A 26,106-nucleotide genomic window follows, 5' to 3' on the forward strand; every position below is an offset into this window, starting at 1 on the left:
TAATAGTATTTAATTTTCTTTTAGTTTCCCTCTTTATGTATCTGGAAAAAATTGATCTTTGTGGTTTTGGTTTTTTTTTTTTTTTTTCCTTTTTTTTCCTTGCAAAGTAGGCCTTTGTTCTTTACCTCTGAGAGACATTTTAACTTGATGTTTGGAATGACATCAGTACTAACAGAGTCCTTATAGAAAGCTACATTTTATTTAGAAAATTTTGCTTAAATTGTTTTAGTCTGTATTGGAAATTAAATACAGTAGGCATGTTATTGACTACCTGTGATCTTCTGTAAGGAGTCCCATAGTTGTTTGGCTGATCACTTAAATTGCCTGGGCCACAGGATTCCCACTATGGGTGGGTGCTAATGACTGGCAGAGGCTGCAAAGTCCTAGATAAACAGACATTTTGGAGCCAGAAAATACTGATATACTCATTGAACACTGGATACTTGCCTATCCACTTTCAGGAGCTTTAACTGATTACCATTAACCTGTGATTGGTTAGCCATATGTGGTTAATAGCAAAATGTGTAGAATAAGCCCATGAAAATTGAATTCTCAATTTTTCATTAGAAATTAAAATCTTAGGTATATATGTAGTATTTAGGGTATACTTCTAAATCTCTGAAATTTCCAGGGATTTTTTTCCTCTGTAATTACACATTTTAGCTGCATTTCTCATTCTTAGCCTCTATTAATAGAGGTGATCATCAAGTGATATCTGTTATTATGAAAGGGAAGTAGGGCCAGTAGGAAAACAGGATGGAGGTTCCTCAAAGAATTAAAAATAAAACTACTCTATGATCTGGCAATTCCACTTCTGGCTGTTTATCAAGGAAATGAAAATACTAATTTGTAAAAAGATACATGTACCCCTATGTTTATTGCAGCATTATTTACAATAGCCAAGATATGGAAGAACCTGAGTGTCTGTTAATGGATAAAGAAATGTGTGTGTACACACACACACACACACACACACACACACAGGAATATTGCTCAGCCTTTAAAAAGAGAAATCTTGACATTTGAGACAAATCGATAGACCTCGAGGGTGTTATGCTAAGTGAAGTTAGTCATATAGAGAAAGACAAATACCATATGATCTCATTTATATGTGTAGTCTTAAAAAAAAAAATGAACTCCTAGATATAGAGGCCAGGGGTTGGGGGGGGGGTGGATGATTGGGTGAAATGGTTGAAGGTGATCAAAAGGTACAAACTTCCAGTTATAAAACAAGTCCTGGGATTGTGATGTATACGTGGCAGATGTAGTTAATAAAACTGTATTGTATACTTGAAAATTGATGAGAGGAGATTTTTTTTCTTCTTTTAGAGAAGGAGTTGGGGAGGGGCAGAGAGAGTAAGAGAGCTGGGCTCCATCTCACAACCTTGAGATCATGACCTGAGCTGAAATCCAGAGTCATAGGCTTAACTGACTGAGCGAGCCACATGCCCTGATAAGAAAGTAGATCTTAACAGTTCTCATCACAAGAAAAAAAATTTGTAACTGTGTATTATATTTGATGTTAACTAGTTTATTGTGATCATTTCACAGTATGTACAGATATGAAAATAACTATGTTGTATACCTGAAATTAATGTGGTATTTTTTCAGTTTTATCTACCAAAAAAAAAAAAAAGGCGGTAGGAAGAATTTGGGGGGAAAGTCTTTATCCAAATTATTTCTTATCAGTTAGTTGAAACCGGGGATCCTTGTTCTTTTTGTGGTAAAAAACTATTTGTCTCACCTGAAGAATAGTTAAAAGATTCAAGAAAGGTCAAAGTATGGAGGAAAAGACAGTGATAAAAAGAAGAGTGAAATTAGATGGTGAAAAGTACTTTTTTTAATTATTAAGCTAGGTACTTAATCATTTTCACCTCCTATAATTTGAGGCATGATTCTAAATATTAAAAATTTAAATTTATATATTTTTATGACTTAAGATTTCACTTTGAGTTGTTTTTTACTTTCTACTAAATAGATATTGGTGTAGATTTAATTTTAATCTTTGATTTTGTTAAAATAGTCTTCCCCCTGAAATTTCTTAAGCTTTCCATTTTAAATTCAGCCTTATTATTCTAACAGCCATTACAAAAGTTTGCCGTGTATTTGTAAGATAGGTCTTTAAATTCACCTGATGTTTATTAGCAGTATTTAAAGGTTTGATTTTTTTTTTTTAATAGGTATAGCTGTGTCTTACTAGCAGCTGACTAGGGTTTGTTCTAGCAACTAAATCCCTATCTCATCAGCTCCCCAATCAACCTAACTCATATCAGGTTTTGAGTTATTAGGTTCTCTATGTTGTTAGATGATGATCTCTACTTGTTGGTTATCTTAACCCTGTTCATTTTGTTTAGGGCATGTAAATCTACTCCAAAAAATGACACTCTTCAATTCCCAAACCTAGCTTGGGTCTCTGATGTTGAGATAGGTTCTGCCATGAGAGGAACTTGCATCATTTTGTGTGTGTATATTTATATGTATATATGTATTGGTGTGTACACACACACAGTTTTATTTATAGTGTTCAGTTTTTGTATTCATGCAATGGGAAAGGTATATTTCCTGTAAAAGAAAGCACTCATAAACCAAATTTCTTCATTGGCTTTATGTTCCTTTTCAAGCTTTTCTAATAATTAAAAAAAAAAAAAAGATGGTTGCTTTAGATTGATCATTAAAAACCAAATTAAAGCAGTGGTCTCATGGAGCTAGTATGATTGCTATAGAAGCAGCTGTTTCGTTTGTTTGTTTGTTTGTTTGATGAGATTTAGTAACAGGATTACTGGAACGTTTTTGGCTTTTTAAAATTTAATTTTTTTTTTATTTATTTGACAGAGTGCAAGAGAGCATAAGCAAAGGAACAAAGGGTGAGGGAGAAGAAGGCTCCCCACTGAGCAGGGAGCCCAATGCGGGGCTTGATCCCATGGGATCATGACCTGAGCCGAAGGGCAGTCCTTTAATCAACTGAGCCACCCAGGCGCCCCATTTTTGGCTTTTAAGAATTGATCACTGGATATTAATAAAAATCTTGAAGTTGACTATGAATAACGTTTTCATTATTTTATCTCTGAGAAGAATTTTAGAAAAACACTCACTTACAGATTCAGTTTAATGTTGATTTTAATTATTTCCCCTTTGTTTGTTTATAGGACTGATTGTATAGAAAAAAAAGACAGCCCTGAAGTGTATTTTTGCTGCTGTGAGGGCAATATGTGTAACGAAAGGTTTTCTTATTTTCCGGAGATGGAAGTCACACAGCGTAAGTTCACAGGGAAAACACATAGGTCTGTTCAACTAGTACACTGAAAACAAAGAATATTTATGTTGATGTAATAATTTACTCCTACCTTCTCCTACTCTCATTTTTCTCCTAAGATTTGATACTATAATAAATACTTAATTGTGGAATTTTGTAGACCAAATCTGAATTGTTTTTTTCCTTCTATTTTCCACAGCGACTTCAAACCCAGTTACACCTAAACCACCCTATTACAACATATTGCTGTATTCCTTGGTGCCACTTATGTTAATTGCGGGGATTGTTATTTGTGCATTTTGGGTGTATAGACATCATAAGATGGCCTATCCTCCTGTACTTGTTCCAACTCAAGTAAGTTATTTTCTTGTACTTTGTGCTATTTTAAGTTGTATATTTTAAAGAAATATTACTGTGGTGAAACCCACTGGGTTATTATGAATCATTTTCTTTTGGTGTTACTTTTTGAATGTTTATTGTTACGGCATCTGTGACTAAGTTTCCAAACTTATTAACTTGATATATCCTAAACTTTTCTCACTTAGGAGTTGAGGTAAAGTAGAATAAAGGGTATTATGTTCTTTGGACAGTTGTACTGTCATTGTAGGACTTTCAGGTGTGAGATTCAGCCTGCTTTGTTTCTTGAGAAGTAATTGATGATGGAGAAGTGGTGGTTATGATCACTTTCCCTTCTTTTCTTTCACATTCTTTCCCCTCTATTCTTTCTTCCATTCCTTAATTTTTGTGCGTTTTTCAGGCTTGCCAAATATCCTTTGCTTATCCTACTTGCCAAATTATCCTTTTAACCATAGGGAGGGATTTAGTAAGGTAATCAAGAAAGTGTGGAAAAGAGAGGTTTCACAGAGGCATTAGGACAGTATATCCAAAAAATGTTTTTGGTAAGAGCCACAGATGAGTAGTGTTTGTCATCATCTATTTTGGTAGTTCCAAGTGTTTTGTTTTGTTTTTGTTTGGGGTTTTTTGGTTTTGTTTTGCTTTGCAGCAGATCAAGTGTATACTGAAGACTAAAAGCTTTTTTTTTTTTTAAGACCAAAAACTTTTTTAATGCCCTTAATTCTCCCTCTTCTGACTCTGAATATACCTGAAAATGTGGTTGTGGTGGGTAATCAGATTAAATTCATGTAATTTTCCTCATTCTTCCTATCATATACACAGTTGGCACTGGTACAGTGGTTTACAAGCTCTTTTAATATAAGTAGTTAATATTCTGCAGGCTGAGGAAAGGTGAAAACTGTAGGTATACTTGTTTGAGACATCTTTAAACTCTAGTTTTTACCCTGTTTCTTTTAACTCTCAAGATCAGATTACCATGGCCTTCTGGATCTCTTGGTTTGACTTTGTTTCTCTAATACCACTAGGATTAATGGTTAAAACATGATAGAAGAATGGTAGAGTCCTATAATTTAATGACCAAAACAACTTCTTCTCTGTAAGCTTTATTTACATAACATACTTCTTTCTCAGTACTTGCAGCAATCTGTTAGCATTAGATTAGTGATCCACGTAATCTTTGTAAGATGTGTATATGGAACCCAAAGGTAAAGTATCTTATTCAGTAAAGTAGGTAAACACACAGTTTTGTACAGCTGAAATATTTTAACTTTTAAACATTAGTAATTAAGTTGTAGATTTATTAAAAATTATCTGTGAAAGTGTTTTAAAAATAAAAATTTTAGTGCCTAATAAATATATGTAGTTTATTCCAAATGGCTGTAGACGCCACCTTATCTTCTTTCGGTGGTAACTATTTTTTCTTTTATTTCTGTATTTAGAAGAGAGAGTGTTTAGTACTTAGAGTAGTGTCTGAATTTACCCTAGTTTGTGTTACAAAAGAAACAAACTGGAAACTAAATTTAAAAACAGATTTGTTGTTTTCTAATAGAACTTTAAAAATAATAATGTATTGTTATAGATAATATTGATATTTTTATAATGGCACAAAGATATGGTTGGGCTTTTTTTTAAAGGGCTCGGTATCATATATATGAGGCCACTTTATTTAGAAATGCTAATTAATTCAAGGGTTTAGACTTTTAAAATGGAACGATGCAATTATCATTCATAAATAACTGAGAAATAGGAATCTTCAATGAATATCCATTTCTGTGGATTTTAGATATTTGCTGCCATGTTAATGTTACTGTACACATTTATTTAGCACTTGAATTGCTCTGTGGTGAATTTGCGTACATTGTATGATTTACTGAAAAATGAAAATTAGATTTAAAGTTTTGTGATGGAATGATCTAGAATGGTCAAGCTTTGTTAGGAAAAATATAAAAAATGCCCAACTAGATTTTCTTTCTGTCATAAACTGTGTTTTGGAAGAGGAGTTGTCATCAATTTGAAACTTCATTTATGTCATCTCTCACTGTGTCTCAAACAGTATAGTGTCATGCTTTAAGTCTCATTTTTGGTGAGAGGTTTATACATAGTAGTTCTGCAACCACCTAGTGCCCATCTTGTTACAAATGCCCAGTTTTATCTCCCAATTTCAAAATAATTATTGATAATAACAGCAAACATTTATTTGAACACTTACAGTGTACTAGGGTACTGGTAAGTTACACATATAAGTTTTATATGAGAATATGTAAAAACATAAAATACATCATTTTTTTCCCATGATTTCTCAATTGTGGCTGGCATATAAGGCTCATCTTTAGAATTTGTTATAAAATACTTGTGGGCCACAGCCCTGTAAGTATGGAATGGGGCCCGAGATACTATGTTTCTAAGTTTTCAGGGTGATTGTAGTGACCAGCCAGGATTGAAAAGCACTGATTTCATTTTACCTCACAGCATTGTTTATGTAGTTTTAATTTCCACTTTATAGATAAAGAAATTGAGACCTAGAAAAGCTCACAAGTGTCAAAGCTGGAATCTGAATCAAGGACTCCAACACTAAAGCTTTGCTCTTCTTACTGCTTGTGCTGTTCTGCCTCTTTTTTTTTTTTTTTTCCTAGAAAGCTGATGTATCTGATATTTTAGATAATTCGGTAAACATCCCAACATCAACATCTTGGATGTTGAAAAGTTTGACCACTAAAATGAGCAACAATATTTCATTATCTCACCAAGGACAATAAAGGAAGTCATGGATATGTACAAGGACATATTCATGTGTTTTTCATTAAAAAAATGTTTAGCACATTTATCAGCATGATTGGGTTGTAGGTAAGGACTCCTGTGCAGCTGAGTTGAGAGTGCCAGTCCCTACTAGTTACTCAAGTCTTTTACGAGGGATAGGGTAGTTAAAACGTGATAGAAGATGGTTAAAGCAAGATAGTAAGGGAGACATACATTTGAAGTCTTAAGGTGATTTCTGTATTTCACTCCATATTCATGTCCCCATGTTCAAAGCTTAATTCCAAGACTGGTTAGAAAAAGATCTTATATTCTTGTGGATTTCTGAAACATTTTTCCTCCAAATCTTCAACACTTAGAGTGATAAGAAATTTTTCCTTCCTTTCTTAGGCAACTTTTCCTTAAAGCTTTGGCAAAGGCCGGTTTGTGAATTAACTTCTCTCATATGACATTAGTCTCATTGTGATAATATGTCATTGACAGGTCGTTCCTACAATAAGAACTATACTTGAAGAGAATTTATAGTGTGAATGTCACAGAGCAAGCTGAAGTTAGGTATACTGTGATCATTCTTTGGTCTGATTTCAGTCTTTTATTCTCATTGGGGGATAAAAGATCAGTCTTATGGAATCCTGGAAGACAAGAGATACCCACATATATCTTCTTACTAAGCTGGTTCTGACAGCTAAATTGTGGGATTCTTTCTAAGACACCAAGATAAAATTTCTTCTGGTATAGTATTTTATTGTGAAGAAATGATTTAAGGATATACATGCTTTAAAATCCGGTCTTATGGTTCTTAGTAACCAGTAAAGAATATTAATTCTCAAATCTAGCATAGTTCAAGGCATGGAAATTTTTTTTTTTTTTAAATTGAAGCCATTCTTCTTTCTTTATAACCTATAACTGTTACATTTCCAACACTATCTTCCCTGTCACCCTCAATGAAAGCCTGGGAGACAACCACTGCTTTTTTGGCCCTGTCATTTACCAAGTCCTATTCATTCACTTTTCATCCTTCTTGATCCTGTTGTAGTTCAGGGCATTATTACATCTGAGGCTGAGATTATTTCTGTAATCTCATAGCTGGTCTTCTCTTTCACTCTATCTGTACTATTGCTGTAGAATAGTATTTTACATGTCTGATTATGTTGCTTCTGTTTTTAAAAATATTTCAGGGCTCTCAGTGCTCCACAGCAAAGAATACAAAATTGAGAGTATGACACGGGGGCTTCCCTGCTTCCATACATTTACCTTTTTATTCTTTCCTCCCATATTCTAGAGGCATATCCCTCATATGCCTCTAGAATAATATTAGTTATGTACTCTCCTTGAAAGATTTGAGAAAATAGTGCTGAAGTCAGTTTGTCTTTTGTTAAGTCAGATGAATAACCCCAGTTGAGAGAGGCTCTAGTCATTTGTGTGCATGTTCCAGTCTCCCACTTGACTGTAAACTCCTTGAAGACCAGCTGCGTATTGTAGTCACTGCTGTATTTACATAGTGTTTGTGCGTATAACTGTTCTATAAGTGATGAATTGCCAAATTTGACTTTGTTGCATTTAGAGTTATGTTGAGATGATAATGCAACATGTCCAGGGATTCATTTAATAAGGAGCTTTAGGGCTTAGTTTTAAGATAAATGTAGAGGCCATATATCTTTAGGGTAAAATAAGTTGAAGTATTCCAGACTTTCATAGGACAAAGCCAGTATTCAGTTCTTTCTGGAATCACAAGCTTGAAGCATCTTTTTAATTTGCATCCCGTAGGTCCTTTTCTTTTATCTGTGCTGAAACTGTCTTTCCACATGTAGGAATTTGCTCTTGTAACCTGCAGTGAGTAAACTGAACACAAACTGGTTTTTCTAGTGCCGGTGAATCAAGAACAGGAGGGAATGGCTGCATTGACTCTGTGATTAAGAAGTCTTACTGTGGTTAGAGGTAATGTGGTTTCAATAAAAGTGTTTGCATCGTTTTCAAAACCATATGTGAGTTGAAGTTTCCTGTTAATAAGATCTATATTTATGCTGATAAAAGCACTTGATAAGAAAGTGGATTTTAGGGGCTAGAAATTACCTACCTTTAATAAGGTATGAAGTTAACTTCTTGTTCATTTTTAAAGGCTATTTAAGTAGCACTATTACTATTGCAATAGTAATGCCTACTTAAATGACATCAGTCTCTTCAGTTCTTTACGTCAATGACATTTTGTCTAGATTTTGGTCTGATAAAGAGTAAAGACTTTCAGATGTTTGGGATACTGATTTGGGCATACAAAAATAATCCTGCTGACCTTAATATTAAAGTAATAATAGGTTGTTGTTTCATGCTATGTCAAATTACTATCCACCGAGAAACAGCCATCTGTGAAAATGCTGTGTAGGATTTCCTGTTGAACATGAGTCTGTATATGTACCCATTTAAAATTAATAAGATACTGAAAGTGTAGCATAACATCATCATTCAGCCAACTCAGTTTAGGAAAGGGTACTGTTTATTTATTTGTGGAGGATGCAGGAGAAATTTACTAAAATTAAATGAGTATTAATATGCTAATATTAAATTATACTTGCAAAATGAGTATCACATCTATAGAAGTACATCTTGAAATAGGTTGATTCACTTACTCTTTCCTTTTAAATTATCTTTAAGAATTAATTTCACATACTTGCCTGTTATAATAAGACAAATTATACAGAAGGAAGTGTGCAAAAGAAAGGTGATAGAACCATTTATTCTCCTTTTTTTTCTTTATCACTTTCCTGAGATAATCAATTTTAACAGGTTGGTATGTATCCTTTGACACCTTTTTCTAATCTCATTTGTTTGAGTATATGCTTTTTTCCCCTTTATATAAACTACAGAATGTTATTTCACAATTGGTTTCTTTTAATTTAACAGTATACTGAGGACAGCTTTTCAGCTCAATACTTTTCAATCTCATTCTGATTAAGTGTGTGTTCTTAAGTAAAATTTAGTAGAGCTGTAATGTATGCTCATGAAATAATCAAAACATGTTTAATTAGCTTAGAGTTGGTGTTAGGTTTCTACTAAGACCTGGAACCTACATTTCACAAATATTTTTAAGTGCCTTACTTTATTTTAGCATGTTTCAAGTATGATGATATCATGCTCTTATCTTGCAGTTGAGCATCTTTTTGTTTTGTTTTTTGTTTTTTTTGTTTGTTTATATATGCCTAGAAATAGTGAAGGGCTCCTACAGAAGAAAGGAAGTCTCCTTTCTTCTGTGTTCTACCTTTGTGTGTGATTATTTTTGTTACAACTTAAATTACAACTTAAGTTTTAGGTATACTTCTAAACTAATTGTGGGGAGAAGTGTCATAAATTATTTGTAGACTTGCAGCTTGGCAAAAAATTACTCTCTTAGGTGTATAAGAGCTGTTTTACTTAACAAATGCATGGACAGGCCCACTTGGAGATCTGCTAAAATTCCATGTCCAAAAGCAAAAAGGAAAGGGAAGCGGGGGGTGGGGGGACCTTTATCCCAATCTTAAAACAAGTTAAAGCTGTATATTAAAGTTAATAGCGAAGGTACTTCATTTCTAAAGACGACTTCCATTCAATTTTTAAAATCTTGAGTTCAGTTTTCCTTTAGACTGTGGAGGGCCCCATCTTCCACTTTGCAAATGGGACTGATGCATATAGAGCAGAGTACATAATTTCTCCTTTTTCTTGTCTGGTTAGGAGATGGAAGATAGGAAGAAGTGACTTGGCTTCTCTCAGTTCTTTATTTCCTGAACCTCATTGTAGATCTCTTCCTTCATTCCTAGCTACTTCATCACTGTCAAATCTTTTCTGTTAATTTGAGATAAGAAAAATGAAAGAGCCCATTTGTTAGTGAGAGCTGCTTGTATCACATAGGCGGCAGGTGTTCGGGTTTGCTTGTTTGGTTTCAGTTGACCCACTGACCCAGTGCCTGAGTGCCTGTCGTGTACCACACATCATGCTGCTGGGTAGTGGCGAGCAACAGAGAGACAGTTCTTGCTGGCCCTTTTGAAGTCCACAGTTGATATGTAGGTGAACAAAAATTGGGTTGGTTGGTCGTTTGACTTTGCAGCTTGGAAATGAAAGGTGAAGACAAGTTTGGTCTGACTTCAGTTCTGTAGTGACTGGGAGCCACACCCGGGGTGCCTAATGTTAAGCGTTCAAAACATGTTAGCTGTTGGGGCGCCTGGGTGGCTCAGTGGTTAAGCCTCTGCCTTCAGCTTAGGTCATGATCTCAGGGTCCTGTGATCGAGCCCCGCATCGGGCTCTTTGCTCAACAGGGAGTCTGCTTCCCACCCCCACCCCCCCACTCTCTGCCTGCCTCTCTGCCTACTTGTGATCTCTCTCTCTCTCTGTCAGATAAATAAATAAAATTTTAAAAAACAAAACAAAATAAAAACATGTTATCTGTTACTGCCAACAGAGTAGCAGCTTCAAAATTGTTGTCAAAAGGTATCATATTTATTGAGGCCATTGTAAATATATATTTATATATTTATATATATATGTTATATATAATATATATATAAATGAAGGATTTTATTTTGAGTACTCTGTCAAGGACTACAAAGAGCACTTTACGCTAATTAATCTTTCCACACCCCATGATACAGGTTCTGTTTTATTAAGTCCATTTCGTAGATAAGAAAAATCAAGGCACAGATAGGTGAAGTGTCTTGGCCTAGTGTTAGTCTGCCGAGTGGTAGAGTCTGGACATTTAGACCCAAGGATTATTATTCATTGAGGTAATTTTAACAGAATGGCTTATTTTAGTAAATAATTAGGGGGGACATAAACTATAGTAGGATAAAGGGAGGAATCAGAGTATATAAATTATATTTAAAATAGTTTTTATTATAAGTACATATAGCCTTGTTGATAAACATAACCATTTTATCATATCACAATTCCATAATTTCCATAATATATAGCATGATCCTTTTCCTTTTTTTCAGCTTTACTTGCAGAATACAAATGTTAAAGTAAATAAAAATAAAATTTCTTCTATCCTCAGTAATAAACCTGGTGCTTCTGAGCAGTGGCCAGAAGGAGAATGGATATCCCTTACGTCTAGTTCAGACTTTTAAACCCCATTGCTAGCTACCCTGAGGAGCTACCTTCTTTTTAGGGAACTTATTCAGAATCCTATTTCATCTACCTCGATCTGTCTTTGCCTTGGTTTCAGGAGTTAGATGAGAGAAACGGAGGAAGTAGGAGTTGAAAAATCACAATGGAATTTTGGAGATATAATTGGATAGAATGATGGCTATGCATTTGGCAGTATCAATACTATTGAATCTATTAATGTATAATGTCTTGCTTTCCCTAGCTCAGAAGCATTTGTTTTGATATATGCCCTGTATTATTTCTTTATAGATTCTATTTCAGTCTGGCTGGCAATAATCTTTTTTAAAATTAGCAATTGTAAAATTTCTTAGAGCATGAGATAATTAGATTACTAAGAGGAGACAAATTCAGAATTTGTCAGTTTTCAAATACTTTGGGTTGGGGGGGTGCTTAAATCTTCTTGATAGTCCTAAGAAGATATTTAATGAGTTATCAAAGAATATATATGTATATATAAATCTTAGGTTTAAATAGTAAGAGAAAAATTTTAGTATATATCATATATGCTTATTTATAGTAAATAAATGAACCAAAATCCTGTTTCTAGAAAGATTTCTTTCTGTTCCCGTTCTGTACATCTAACTGCCTACTAAACATTAGCACTTAGGTATCTCCAAGCACTTAACCATTCTGTGGTAATGATCTCTCCAAACTGAGTTCTCAGTAAATAGAACCAGTAACCATTTGGTGGCACAAGTCAGAAATTTAGGCTGTATCTCAGTACCGTTTTCCCACCTAGTGTGTCTCCCTTGAGTACTTACTCCATTTTTCAAGGATTCTCTCCTTAGGAAAATCTTCTCTTATTTAACATGCCTGTGGAAGTCCACTTTCACCTTACAGGTGCTCAAAGTACTGAATTCCTTTTTACTGCTCTTATTTTATAATTATGGATTCATCAGTGTGGTGTCTTTGATGAGCCTTACTTCCTCCACACTATAGTAAGTACCATGAGAAGCTGGGGTAGTCAGTGCCTGGCACAAGTAGGCACTCAGGGATTTTTTGAGTGAATGGAGAAGTCCTATTTATTCTTTTTTGATGTTTGGCAATACAATAAAATTTCTTTACCTCTTAAGGAATAAGCAACTAGTCTCTTTCTTATCCAGCAGCCTAATTAGTTGACATTAATGTGCTGATTTGGTTTTCACGATTATCTTCAATTATAGCACATGATACTCAGGTTTTCATTTTCCATTTTGTGAATTCGGATGGTTTTATTTGGTTACTTTTTATCCATGTATTTCAGTGATTTAACTTTTTTGGATTCCATTTTGACCCTTTTATTTTGGAACATAGTTTACACATCGAGGCCTGTTCTTGTTTAGCTTGATCTTACTGCTTGTTCTTATTTAGCTTGATCATTCTCTGACTTACTCTAATGTTCATTTATTGATAAGTATATAAAGATGCATGGATAGCACCTACTTGCATAGTGCAATTAAAGTGGCAGGTTTATCTCTGTAGTACCTGTAATGAAAACAAAACCTGAGAGATACGTAGGCCTTGGGAAGCTAAAGTCTAGTTATTCATTTGGCATGCATATCTTTTAAGGGATGAATTTTACTTTGGAGTACTGATAAGATGTTTTGATAGTAGGATTAGCTAAGCCTTTTAGATGAATTATAAATAGTCCTGAATCATTATCACAGGAGAAAATCAAGAAGGAAGCAAAACTAGTTAAACTACTGGTATATATGAGTTGTCACATCTTTTTTGTCAGTGCTATTCTCTGTATAAATATTGTAGAAATATTGGAAATGGCAGATATACTCAGTGACTGGAGGGATTTGAAGTCTTCTTTTACATTGGTGACAGTCTTTCTCTTAATTTTAAATTTAGGCCTCTAACTATTTTAGGATGACTGTGAAAACGAAAATCTTGTTCTCCAGTATCTGAGTGTCCTCAGACTGAAAAATATGTATGGATACTTATTCCCAGGGCCACCCCTGATTGACTTCTTCACTCTCTATGTGGCTAGTAAGTCAACAGTGGGCCTGACCTGTCACTGTGTTCTACTTAATTCTCATTTTTTTTTATTACTCCCGTCTTGCTTTCGTATCCTAGTGTATTGTTTATGTTGCACACACTAGAAACATGTTGCACACTAGAAACATTCTTCTATTACGATTCTGCTGTATTCCATGAAAAGGGAATGAAGCAGTTCAGGAAATAGGAGATTTTAGAGAGTCTTAAAACAACTTGCCAGAGTGTGGGCTGAGGAACTTATTCTAGTTACATAAAAATTCCTTCTGTGCTGCTTCTAGATTTTGTTAAAGGCAATACTGCCCTCTGCTGTCCAAAGCCAGTTCTAATGCATATTTTCTCAAATTGCTCCTTTTATTCTTCCAGTTTAGACTCTAGAACTTCTTAGAAAAACAAGTAACAATTATTTGACTTGTTGTAGTTTATTTGCTAGCTTGAAGTTCATTGAATCAAGTAGTTTGGGGCCATACTAGATTCGTCTATACAATAATACCCCTCCTCTGAAAGGTAATATCCAAGTTTTTTGTTTGTTTGATATTACTTTCCTCTCTTTATAAGGAAAGTATTCCCAATTCTTATTTTAAAAATTTGATACATTGGATCATTGCCAACTTTTAAAAAGCTAAATCATTATTCTCCTTCTTTCGCTTTTGTAACTGATGTGTCATTTTTCATTTCACTCTGGATATAAATCGTAATTTCTTTTGCCTGTGTTTTTTCTTCACAAGCACGCCTTTCATATAATGATAGAGGTAAGATGCATTGATGTTTGTTTTATGGTTGTGGAACTTTTTGTGGATGCATATTAAACATTTTGTTCTTAGATTTTCATTGTTGTTGTTGCTTTATTGTGCATCCTTTATAAATTTATGTTATGGAATTTTTTTTTTTACTACTTTTAGTATTAAAAATATGATTGATTTGCCATAGTAATAGTTTTTGGTTTTCAAAGAGTTCTTAACCTCATTTATACTTACCCGAGTTGGACTGTAGAAACAACTGTTCTAGTTGATGAGATGTTAACACCTAATGGCTAGTGTGTCACTAGCTTAAATGTGAGCATATGCTCATTTTTACCAGGAGCTGACTTTCTGGTAAAATCCATTATCCTTTAATGTGAAATCTGTATTTTCAAATAGTTTCTTTCTTCTGTAGCCTCCTTAGCAAATGGGCTAGCTAGAGAAATATAAGTTGATCTTTTGCTCTCTAGAGATTGAAGGCTTTATTTTAGAATTCACCCTTCCTACTTGAGAACTCAGAAGAATCAAATGATCACAGACTACTTAGCAGCTCTTCACTTCTGCTAATTTATTTCAGTCTTCAGTACAGTAATTTTATTGGGTAGAGGTGTTGGAATGGGCACACGGCTTTCAGCGATTGCCATTTGTTATTCCTCAACATGATGTCTTCTGATGCCATAATTTTCATATATAAATGGGTAAAGAAGAGATGTAAGTGGAGGCACGTTCTACTGCATGTCTTCGTAACTATGCAACATAGCGTGGAGATTGCAAGAGAATAGGAGATTAGAAAAAGTTTACAGGAATTCCCTGGTCCGTAGAGTTGAACCCCCAAAGCTGGTTTTCTGTGTAGCAGGACCAAGTCATGTTTTATGACAATATTAAGAGTGTTGCTGTCATTATGAAGTACAAGCCCGAGTTTGTCTTGCCAGGTGTTGATACATTTTAAAAGTATAAATCTTTATTCCTAGAATCAAGAACAGTTGACCCTTAAACAATGCAGGGTTTAGGGGTGCCAATGCTGTGCACAGTCACACCTGCGTATAATTTTTTACTCCCCCCAAACTTAACTACTTAACCAGAAAACTAAATTTTGTGACTAATAACACAAATGGTTAACATATATTTTGTATGTTATATGTATGATATAGTGTATTCTTGCAACAAAGCAAGTAACAAACCGAGTAAGCTAGAAAAAGGAAAATGTTATTAAAGTCATAATGAAGAGAAGATACATTTACAGTACTGACTGTATTGTATTTATTAGAAAAAAATCCACATAGAAATGGATCCCTGCAGTTCAAGCCCATATTGTTCAAGGGTGAACTGCATTGAGTTTTTTGTGGGTAAATTAGTGTAATGATGCTCATAAACTGCAAATGATTTGTGATATTCTCTGATGATAGGATAAGTAAAAGCCAGATATTAGAGATACAGTTAAAGTTTCCTATACATTTAGTGAAGAGATGAAAAGTATTATATAGAATATTCTAGTTTTTCATTAAAACAAAAATTTATATTAATTAGTATTATATATTTTGTAGAGTTATGATCTATATTTTAGTTACTCATTTTTTAGTTTTACCTTTTAAGTATTATAGAATATTATTTAAAAACACATACCATTTTCAAAAGTTTGACATTCTGTAGGAATCTGCCTTTGTAGACCTTTCCCTCACCATTTAAAAATTCGTCAGTATTCTTACTTTTAACAGTAGTCTGTTTTCATGCTATTATAAGGCTGAATAGAATGGTAATAGCATTAGGACAGTGATCTAAGATTTTTTACTCATAATGGTAGCTTAGAAACTTGCCAAACAAAGACTTGGAAACTTATGGGAACCTTGAGGTTTATTTGTGCATTCGGAAAATATTCAGTGATCTTTTCTCTCTAAATAGAGACATTGAAAGTTACTGTATGTGTCCTAAAATTTCTTAAAATATTAAAATTGTATTTTGAACTGCAAACATAGTCTTAATTTGAGATGTGGATTAAGTCCTCTGAATCCTGTTTTATAGACTGAATCGTATCCATGTGGTTGGTACACTTTAGAACAGAGAATGGGTAATGTCGTATGTTATCAAGAGACATTATCAATTTACATAAAAGTTAAATATCTTAAAGTTAAGAGCTATTTTCTTCTTTATGTGGTTATTTTGCCTCTTCAGCTTTCAGCATTTATCAGCATACTTCAGTTTTTGGTATCCCTGCTTTGAAAACTTGACATTTCTGATTCAGTTCTAAAAAGGAGGGGGATCATTGATTTTAACTTTGTAGTTAGTGACATTTTTTCAGGCTGAACTTTTTCTGTTAGCATAATTACTTTATGTAGTTATCTAATAATTCTTGGACTTTGAGCATGAATGGTTTTCTCTGCCTCTACAAGACTAGTTTTCAGCCTTTTTTCCTCCCATCTCCACATCCATATCCGCAGCCTACTCCTGTCAGTAGCATCTCTTATTACACTTGTAAATGACCAGTCGAGCAATGAGGTAGGCTGGACTTAAGTTTGATGAAACCTCTCCCTAGATTCTTGTGTCCCTTCCCACTGAGAATATTAACTTCAGGGGCCATACTTGCCCTAAGATTTGTATCTGACTTTCTGGACTCATCAATCTGTTAAAACTACAACACTCTTTAGCTCTCCTATAACCTTTCATCTTTTGAATGTGTGAAGGCAAAGCAACTTTTTGTAGACATTTAAAAAATAAATATCTAAGGTTGAAATGAGTCACAAGAAGTTTTCTAGTTTATCTATTTTAAAGTAGGAATTCTCAAGCCATTTTATAAAGGATTGCCTATAAAGAAATTGCACCTTTGTCCTCTTTAATACCGTGCAGTGTTTCTATTTTTGAGAGTCTTTCTAATGTTGATGTAAGCTTTTTAAAATCTTGAGTGACACCATGGGCTGAATAATGCCTAAACGGGGCACTGACCGTGTTGGGGCTTTTGCAGAGATTTTTTTCTTAAAAGGGGATGAAAAGGAGAGAGATGCATTGATACAGGATGACATACTATTTCCAAGCAACTTAGATGCCATCCAATGTCACAGTGTCTGCTGCTGTTGCCACAGAAATTTTAGTTCTTCCTTGTAATACTCATTATGCAGCTCTTCATACATTTTTATTACTTTTCTCTGGAAGCTTTTCAAAAGGCTTCCTACATCTTGTTTTAGTTGCAGATATTGAACTGATACAATGCTTCCAGAGAGGTTGCCATTCTGCTTTGTATAGAAAGGATGCCTTTGTGTTTTGTAAACGTTGTGCCCCTATTTATATACTATATTTGCTCCATTTTCAAAATTACCTATAGAAATATACTTCTCTTTCATTTTGCTTACCATCTACTATGATGAACACTCATTTTCTGGATTTGTACTTTCTTTGCCAGTCAGACTAATAATTTTTATCTCCAGTCAATTTGGGGAATTATAAGCAAAGGGATTGTTAATAGGTTGAAAATTAGAATAAATAGAACACTGTGGCTATTAACATATTTTGTATTTTCTGTTTGACACACTTCTCTGCAATGTATTTGGGAATAACTGTGCATTTCTGAGATTAATGAAGAAAAGATTTAAAGATAAACAATCATTGGAAAAAGAAAGTAGTGGATTTTGAGGAGTGTTTTCCTTTGAGAAATAGCCATAATTTGCTGTTGCTGGCACTTTTAAAATCCTCTTCTAATAAAGTACCAACTGGATGAAACCGTTGAAATACTGTTAGTAATAACCCTAAAGGTCACAAAAGATCTTAGTCCAGAAAATTACTGAGACAGACTCAAAATGATTTGCGGTCATTTCTCCTGTTGTACTTATGTAGCAATAGTGCTGAATGTTATTATGGAAACTCTCAATTCAAGTGGTTTGATTTATGATCACTATAAATAATTAGTAATGCTTGAGAACTGTTTTTGCAAGATTGAAGTTAGTGTCATTTGTATGTGTTTCCTGTTTCTGTCAATTGATTCCTCAGTATACTCACTTTTCCCCTCATATTTAGCATTGATCTATATCAGGTGCTGCTTTCTAAAACGATTGTTATTGTTTATCTGTAGGACCCAGGACCACCCCCACCCTCTCCATTACTAGGTTTGAAGCCACTGCAGTTACTAGAAGTGAAAGCAAGGGGAAGATTTGGTTGTGTGTGGAAAGCCCAGCTGCTCAATGAGTATGTGGCTGTGAAAATATTTCCAATACAGGTATGTTATTGCATCTTTCTCATCTGCATGTATTTTGTAAAAGATGAACTGGCTCAATTGTCGTAATTCAGAAACAGTCCGAAAACACAGACCACGTGTTTCCAGGTGGCTCTTTGTGATACTGAGGAAAGCAGTTAGCTCTTAATCTGCCTTCTCATCCAAGGAATGGAACTCATGGTATAGCAGATGTTATGTTTGTTTGGAGTGATGGAATTCCAGTGAGTGAATGTATAGGACATCTTTTGCCAATAAAAATACTACAGAAATGTAAGGTGAAGATGAGGATTCCAGTAATAGAATTTTGTTGGTTAACTTTTAATATCCCATTGCCATTATCAGAAAACAAAGAGAAGAATGAAAGAATAGCATACTTGTTTTAGAATTGTTTCGAGGTATATTACCAGACTGATTCATTTTTGTCTTACTTTGAGTGCTCATGTAATCATTTCAGATTTTGTTTGGAAGTGAATCAAGATTCCAGATAATTGGTTTACTGTTGACTTGTTTTTCTTTTAAAGGGGGCTGACCTCATAAAACCCTGGTCTAATGCACCTCTGGGCTGTTCTTATGTTTTATTTGAGTCCATCAGTGATATAGATCTATGATGATTTCTTCCTACCTGTGTCTTGCTTTTTGCCTCCAGCTAATGCCTCGTGTGCTATTGCAGTCCTGGTTGGGTTTGGTGATGCAGGGTCTACCACTGTATCTTCACAGTGGAGCTTCCTCATTCCAGAGTTAGAGAACCAATTTATCTTAATATACCTAGCTTTTATCTTTCTTGCCTTCTCTAAAACCTCATAGAGTCTGTGAAGAACGTTATTACTTTTTTTTTTTTTTTGTACTGATGCAGATACTTTAAAACTATAGTTCTCAGAGGAAGAATCTAATCTGCTCTGTTAAGATTGACAAATTCAGGGTTCTTCTTTCATTGTGGGAAGAAGCTTAAAAGTTAGAGAAAGGCCTTTGGATATTAGCACAAGAGTAACAGTAGCTAATATTTTATTGAATGCTTCTTACTGTCAGGAGAGGTGCTTTACATAGGAGTACTCAGTAATAGGTGTCTATATATTACCACACATAAAAAACAATACACAGTATACATATAATACAACAACCCTATGGGTCAGACACTACAGTGTCCCCATTTTGCTAATGAGGAAACTGAATGATTGTCACTTGGCAAAGGTTCTTAAGATAGTTTGGATCCAGAGGGTTCCGAACCATTACGCTATGGTGCTTCCTTTCATTATTCTTCCATTGTGAAGAGAAGCTAATCCTTTATAAGTAGACATGTAGTAGGCATGGGTCACTTGCAGTTGTAAATGAGTATATAGTGTTTTAAACTGTATTACCTATTTACACCCTGTTGTGTGCTCATCGACTTTGCAGGGTATTCCCAGCATTTTGTTAAGAACGTTTAATACAGTGTCAGTCTTTGAACAAAAAAATTGTTTTCTATTAAGATGAAGTCATTCTACCTGAAATTCGTATCTCAGGAAGATTATTCTGAATAAACAGAAATAACTTCACATGATGATGAAATGACACTGTATTACGAAATTGTCAGCAGAATGTGTTGCCATTGATAGAGATATGCAACATTTCCCATGAGGACTCCTGTATTCACAAACAAGAAACACAGAAAAGTATGTTTTAGGGAATGGGGCACGCAGGGCAGGCATTTGTCATAGAGTTGCTACCTTATTCTTAGATTTCTTTTATGAAAAAATAAGACAAAACCAAACCAAAGAATCTTCTCATGCTTTATTTTTAAATTTTGCCTTAGAATCTACTTGAGTACTCTCTTAGATATGGTTTATTTGCCTGTGTTCTTTGCATTCTTACTATTCTTTCTTTTTAACTCTAGGACAAACAATCATGGCAAAATGAATATGAAGTTTATAGTTTACCTGGAATGAAGCATGAGAACATACTGCAGTTCATTGGTGCAGAAAAAAGAGGCACCAGTGTTGATGTGGATCTTTGGCTAATCACAGCATTTCATGAAAAGGTAAAACTACTTTCTGTTTCAACTCAGGAAAGTCAGGGTTGGCTTACCTACCTAATGTTGGCTACAAATCCCTCAGACTTGTTTTTCTGGAAATAGTATGTTGTTATAATTGGTTATGGCTCAGCAGGTTAAAGCCTCTGCCTTCAGCTCGGGTCCTGATTCCAGGGTCCTGGGATCAAGCCCCACATGGGGCTCTCTGCTCAGCAGGGAGCCTGCTTGCCTCTCTCTCTCTCTGCCTGCCTCTCTGCCTACTTGTGATCTCTGTCAAGTAAATAAATAAAATCTTAAAAAAAAATAAAAATTAAATTAATTCATTTTATTAAAAGAGAAAAGTTGACAACTTTTTCACCTAAGCCTCTACTTACATAAAACCAGTCATTTGTCCCTTATTTCTTGTGCTGCAGTTATCTCTCTTACAGATAATAATTTCAGTGTAGCCGGTGCTTAGTCATTTTCATTTACCATTCGCAATTCATCTTGATTATTTGGACCATTTTTTAGGTTGAATTTTGTTTTTAAAACTCTTCAATCAGTATAGCTTAGTGACAAAACTAGAGTGAGGAGATTTATCTGATCTTTGATCTGTCACTGATCTATAGAATAATTATCACCAGAACACAGCTGCTGTTTTTCCTCTGAAAGTAGAAAGGTTTTCTGCTTTCAGAGTTAGTATGAAAATACAAGTTAATGAAATAGGCAGTTGTGTTCTCCTTGACAATTAGTTTCATCATCGTTAGATATAGGTGGCTCTTAAACTTCTCTAAATTGTTGACCAGAAGAAGAGCAGTAATCTGTAGAGGAAGATTCTGATAGCTGTCTGTCTTAATTTTTTGTTAACATTTGTAGTCAGCATATTTTAAGTTTTTAAATATTTTCCTGAACTTTAGATTTTCAAATGGTGGGTTGTTTTGTTTTGTAACTCCTGCCTTCAAAATAGGAGGAAACTGACTGTGCCTTGTAGCAAACCTTTAAAGATTAGAGGTATTCCATTCTAGTCAAATGTTTACTAATGTGAAACTTGAACCATTACAGAAAGATTGCTTTTTTTTTTTTTTGATAGTATTGTTCACTAAAAGTAAAGATATGTTGCCTTCCATAATCTCTTAAAAGTAAAAAGCAGGTTCTCCATGTCATACAGCTTTTGTCCAGAGCATAAGTTGTTTTTCCCCCCTTTTCTTTCATTTCTTTAGGGTTCACTGTCAGACTTTCTTAAGGCTAATGTGGTCTCTTGGAATGAATTGTGTCATATTGCAGAAACCATGGCTAGAGGATTGGCATATTTGCATGAGGACATACCTGGCCTAAAAGATGGCCACAAACCCGCCATATCTCACAGGTAGAAATAAATTTATATTGTTTTCCCTAATAATTTAGTATTTAAACTTTAAATCTACTGTGCAAAATTTGTTTTCCCCCCAATTACCTAATCATGCTAGAGGAGGCAGTTGATTTTTATTTGTTTTTCAAATTACCTTTGAGATTGGCCAGGAAGTATTTTGGGTAATGGATATATTTAATATCATTAACAAAGTTTAAATAATGACCTCTGTTTTAATTTCTCATTTCTGAAAACATGGTTAAGAGTGAAAGTGTATTTTGTCTATCTCAAAGGAAAAAGAAATTTGTTTTGCCTCAAAACATGGATTTACTTCGGTGATAATTTTAAGATGTAATTGAGGAGAGACTCTGAGTATCTTTTTTTGTGTTTTTAATGACCACGTGATCATTATCTGAGCTGAGTTGGAGGGAGGCATCATTTGAATAACTGGGCTTGAACCCAATAGTTGTCATTCCCTCAAAAGGGAAAATGTTCGTTCCTTTAAACATGGAATCAGTTTGCCATTGTGTATTCAATTTAAAGACAGTTGCTTTAGAAAGATACCATAAATACAGAGAACAAACTAATGGTTGGCAGAGAAGGGGTTGGGGGTGAGTGTGAGTGGGAATATGGACTAAATGGGTGAAGGATAGTAGGATAAAAGCTTTCATTTATGGAATAAGTCATGGGGATAAAAGGTACACCATTAGGGAATATAATCAGTGGTTTTGTATGGTAACAGTAACTACACTTGAGTGAGCACGGCAAGCACGGCATAATCTATAGACTTGTTGAATCACAATGTCTTACACTTTTAATGTAACATTGTGTCCATTATATACTTCAGTTAAAAAAAGATGGTTGCTTTAAAAGCTGATTCATTTAATAGATACTTAATTGAGTGCCACCAGTTGCAGTGTTTTTAGGTTGCTGGGAGGCACTACTTTTAATTTTGCAAACTCCCTTGAATGAATTCCACCTCAGAAAAAGCTCCCATTTTCTCACCTTCCTGCATACAGTCTATCTCTTCCTGAATTTTTGTTCACCTCACCTAGTCCTATAGGGAACTAATTCTTTGGCACCCCCAAAAGTTATTAGCAGTGGGGTTCCTAAAAATCTTTTGAGGCTAAAACTGATTGTTTTTTGCAGCATTTATGGGTGTCTATGTGTGTCTCCTCTGTCCCATTCTTGGTCTCCATGTCTGTGCACATAGATTTAACTACTGCTCATGGCATTGATATATGTAATTAGGAGTGTAGTAATCTCTAGGGTGAATTAGTTGAAGCTAGTATATAAAAGAGGTTATCTGATTGCTTTAAAATGGTTACTTTTTGGAACACCAGGATCTAGCTGGAGCAGTTTGTTTATGGTGAAAATTTTCTGATACACATTCCTAGAGATGCTTTTCTACAACAAGGCTGATGAATCAAAGAACCCCTAAAATAAGGGATTGTTATAGTATGTAGGCCTTTACCAGTAGTTTGCTTTCTTAAATCTCATTTGCAAGGGGCGTTTCTAGCTATAAACTCTGAAATACTCATTTTAAATCTAAAAAGACCCAGCAATTTTATGATTGGTAGGTAGGAATGACATAGATAACATGCAGGCTAGACAGTATTTTTGGAATAGCAGCTCTTTATAAAACTGCTTTATGGAGAAATTTCCTTCTTATTGTCCATGTTATGAATAGGAGTTTGTCACTCTACTCTTGTTTTTTCAAGCCTTTTCTCCCTCCTTTTTTTCTGTTTGTCATACTTTAATAGTGTTTTCTCCTCCTTTCCCACTTTCATTGAAAACTTTTAAAAGTAACTTGTTTAAAATTAATTTGAATACTTTGTCTATTTGCAAGGGACATCAAAAGTAAAAATGTGCTGTTGAAAAACAATCTGACAGCTTGCATTGCTGACTTTGGGTTGGCGTTAAAATTTGAAGCTGGCAAGTCTGCAGGTGATACCCATGGACAGGTAAGGATGGTAACTACAAAATGTAAGAAAAATAATCTTGTCCCATATTTTCTTAGAATGGCATATCTAGATTGAATTGATATAAAATTACTGTGATGGTTATTAAATCAGCATTTAATATAAAATGACTCTCTTAAAAGTAGTATGTTAAATTTGCTGAGGAAGATATTTTCATGTGGTGGTGAAGGACTGTTAGGAACTCAAGTGGTTTAGATCAGTCAGTTCATAAAACAACCTAGACACATGTCATGGGATTCTATTTTTAAAAATAATCAAGTTAATCCACTTAAATGGACCTCATTCTCAGGGAGTTCTTAGTAATAATGCAGTAGTTTTAATTCGTTAATTCTTTCATCATCCTAAGAGGAATGGCAGAACAGTTACTATTCATGCTAGTATGTATTAAAGAATATCTATTGTTTGATTTTTCCACGCAACAATTAGTTTCTTGCTTCATGGTCTTTAGTGCTTCATTAATTCTTTAACCAACTTTACAGCTTTTCTTTGAATTCTCTCCAGTTCAGAGCACTTGCAAAGCCCTGAGCAAAGAGCCTAATTAATTCTATCTAGTCAAGGTCTGTATGAAGAACTCTGAACAGTGGGAATCTTTAAGAAAGCCAAACAGGAGAAAAACACGATCCATACATTTTATTCTCAGAAACTGTGAGGTGAGGAAAGGTGGTGCTTTCATGCCTACAAGATCATCTTTTTATTAAGAAAACCAGTTTGACCTGAAAGGTGACATTTCCTTACAAAGTTGGCATGATTATTACTTCATCTTTCAAATCATGGAAATTATTTGTCATCTAATTCTAAGCTTTCATTTTTCCCAGCATATCCTATTGACCTCCAGGAATAGTTATTAAAGAATCACAGCATAACAAATTTTGGCAATACTAACTGAGGATAAGAATTTAGTTTACACCAGTAGTCAATAGTCCAAGTTCTAGAAAAGTTGACATGTGTTTGGGAATGAAGGCAGTCTTGTGGAGTCTGTGATGGAGGTGGGAGATTGTGCAGGAAGCCTAGGGACAAACATCTGAGCTGACTGTGTCATTATTATAAAACTAAAATTGAGGAACAGTTTAATCCTCTGGTACCTCATAACCCTTCCCCCTTTTCTTAAGAAAAAATTTTGAGACTTCTGTCTTTCACTGTCCTCTCAATTAGTTTACATGACGAGGTAAAAATAGTTACTTACATCACTGGTTCCTTGACTTTAGACTTCATGGACCAGAAAATTTCAAAATTCAAGTTATTGTACACTTTATATATTGCAAATAAAGAACCCTGGAGAAAAATAAGATTTTTATCTTATTATAAAAGAGAGGGCGTTTTATACTAAGGAAAGGTAGTTGTCACTTTATAAGAAAAAGTACTTTGGATAGCATATATTTGTCTTCAGGGGAAAAGTAAACTTTTTTTTTTTTTTTTGAAAAGTAACTTGAGAAATGCTTGCTTATAGTACAGTTAGTTAAAGGAGCAAAAGCAGCAGAGCTACCTTTTTTTTTTCTTTCTTTAGAGTGTTCTCATTATTAAATGAATTAAAAACTTGAGCTTTGGAGTCTTAGTGATCGACTCCTTTTTTTCTAGACATTTCTGTTGTATGTGTGTTCTCAGATAGTTGTCTAACTTCTAATCTAGAGATCAGTCACCTAAGGATGGAGCTTTTTGGAATACCATTATCTGGCCATTCCCTTGATCTCCAAAAACTGAATGTGTGATCCACCCAGCTATCCTATAAGAATTTTTAACTTTCAAAAATGAATATTGTCAAGCACCAACCAAAGCTAGCTATAGTAGCTTAGTAACCATAGTTACAATACTAAGAAATACCACATTGTTAGGGGCAGAAATAAAGAATGCCGAGACAGAATTCATGAATAAATAAATATGTAGACTTTGTAGAAATAGAACTTTTAAAAGTTTATCCATTCTTTACTGGGCTAATTCTTTTGTATATTACTACTTTTTGTTAAGACAGAGAAAGAGAAACCCTTAAAAAGGAGTATTTTTTTTTTTTTTAAGACACATTTCAAACAGGATGTAAAGGTACAATTGAGAAATACAGTTTTCTTGTCCTTATCTCTAACAAAACCACCATCGTTTTTAGGATTACTTCCAGAAGGGGGAAAAATTCTAAGCCAACGCCAGCACAGTGTCTGCTGGTATATTTATTGAGTGTACCCACAAGGGATCTCAGTATATATACTGCTTTGTTCCTTGCTGTACAGTGTTTTTGGAAATTTTTCCATATAAGTCCAGATTTACCTCATGTTTTTTAAGAGTTGCATAGTACTCTGTTTAAGAAGTCCCTACTGATGGAAACTTCCCATTTCCAGTGTCTTCTTGGCTGTTATTACTTGAATACAATGCTCCTTGACTCTGTAGTCTGGTGGTC

The 26,106-nt window shown here is 34.4% G+C and overlaps 1 protein-coding gene across 1 annotated transcript in view; it reads left to right on the forward strand.

Moving 5' to 3' along the window:
- The window catches only part of ACVR2A (activin A receptor type 2A), an 84,162-nt gene that overhangs the window by 50,040 nt on the left and 8,016 nt on the right, over window positions 1–26,106 (forward strand). Inside the window, exons 3-8 of the mRNA XM_080799837.1 lie at window positions 3,147–3,256; window positions 3,453–3,607; window positions 18,269–18,412; window positions 20,280–20,423; window positions 21,614–21,759; window positions 23,591–23,705. Of these exons, the coding sequence (XP_080655963.1) occupies window positions 3,147–3,256; window positions 3,453–3,607; window positions 18,269–18,412; window positions 20,280–20,423; window positions 21,614–21,759; window positions 23,591–23,705 (814 nt within the window). The remainder of the gene's footprint in view (window positions 1–3,146; window positions 3,257–3,452; window positions 3,608–18,268; window positions 18,413–20,279; window positions 20,424–21,613; window positions 21,760–23,590; window positions 23,706–26,106) is intronic.

The sequence above is a fragment of the Martes martes genome (genome assembly GCF_963455335.1).
Source record: "Martes martes genome assembly, chromosome: 3".
Lineage (NCBI taxonomy): Eukaryota > Metazoa > Chordata > Mammalia > Carnivora > Mustelidae > Martes > Martes martes.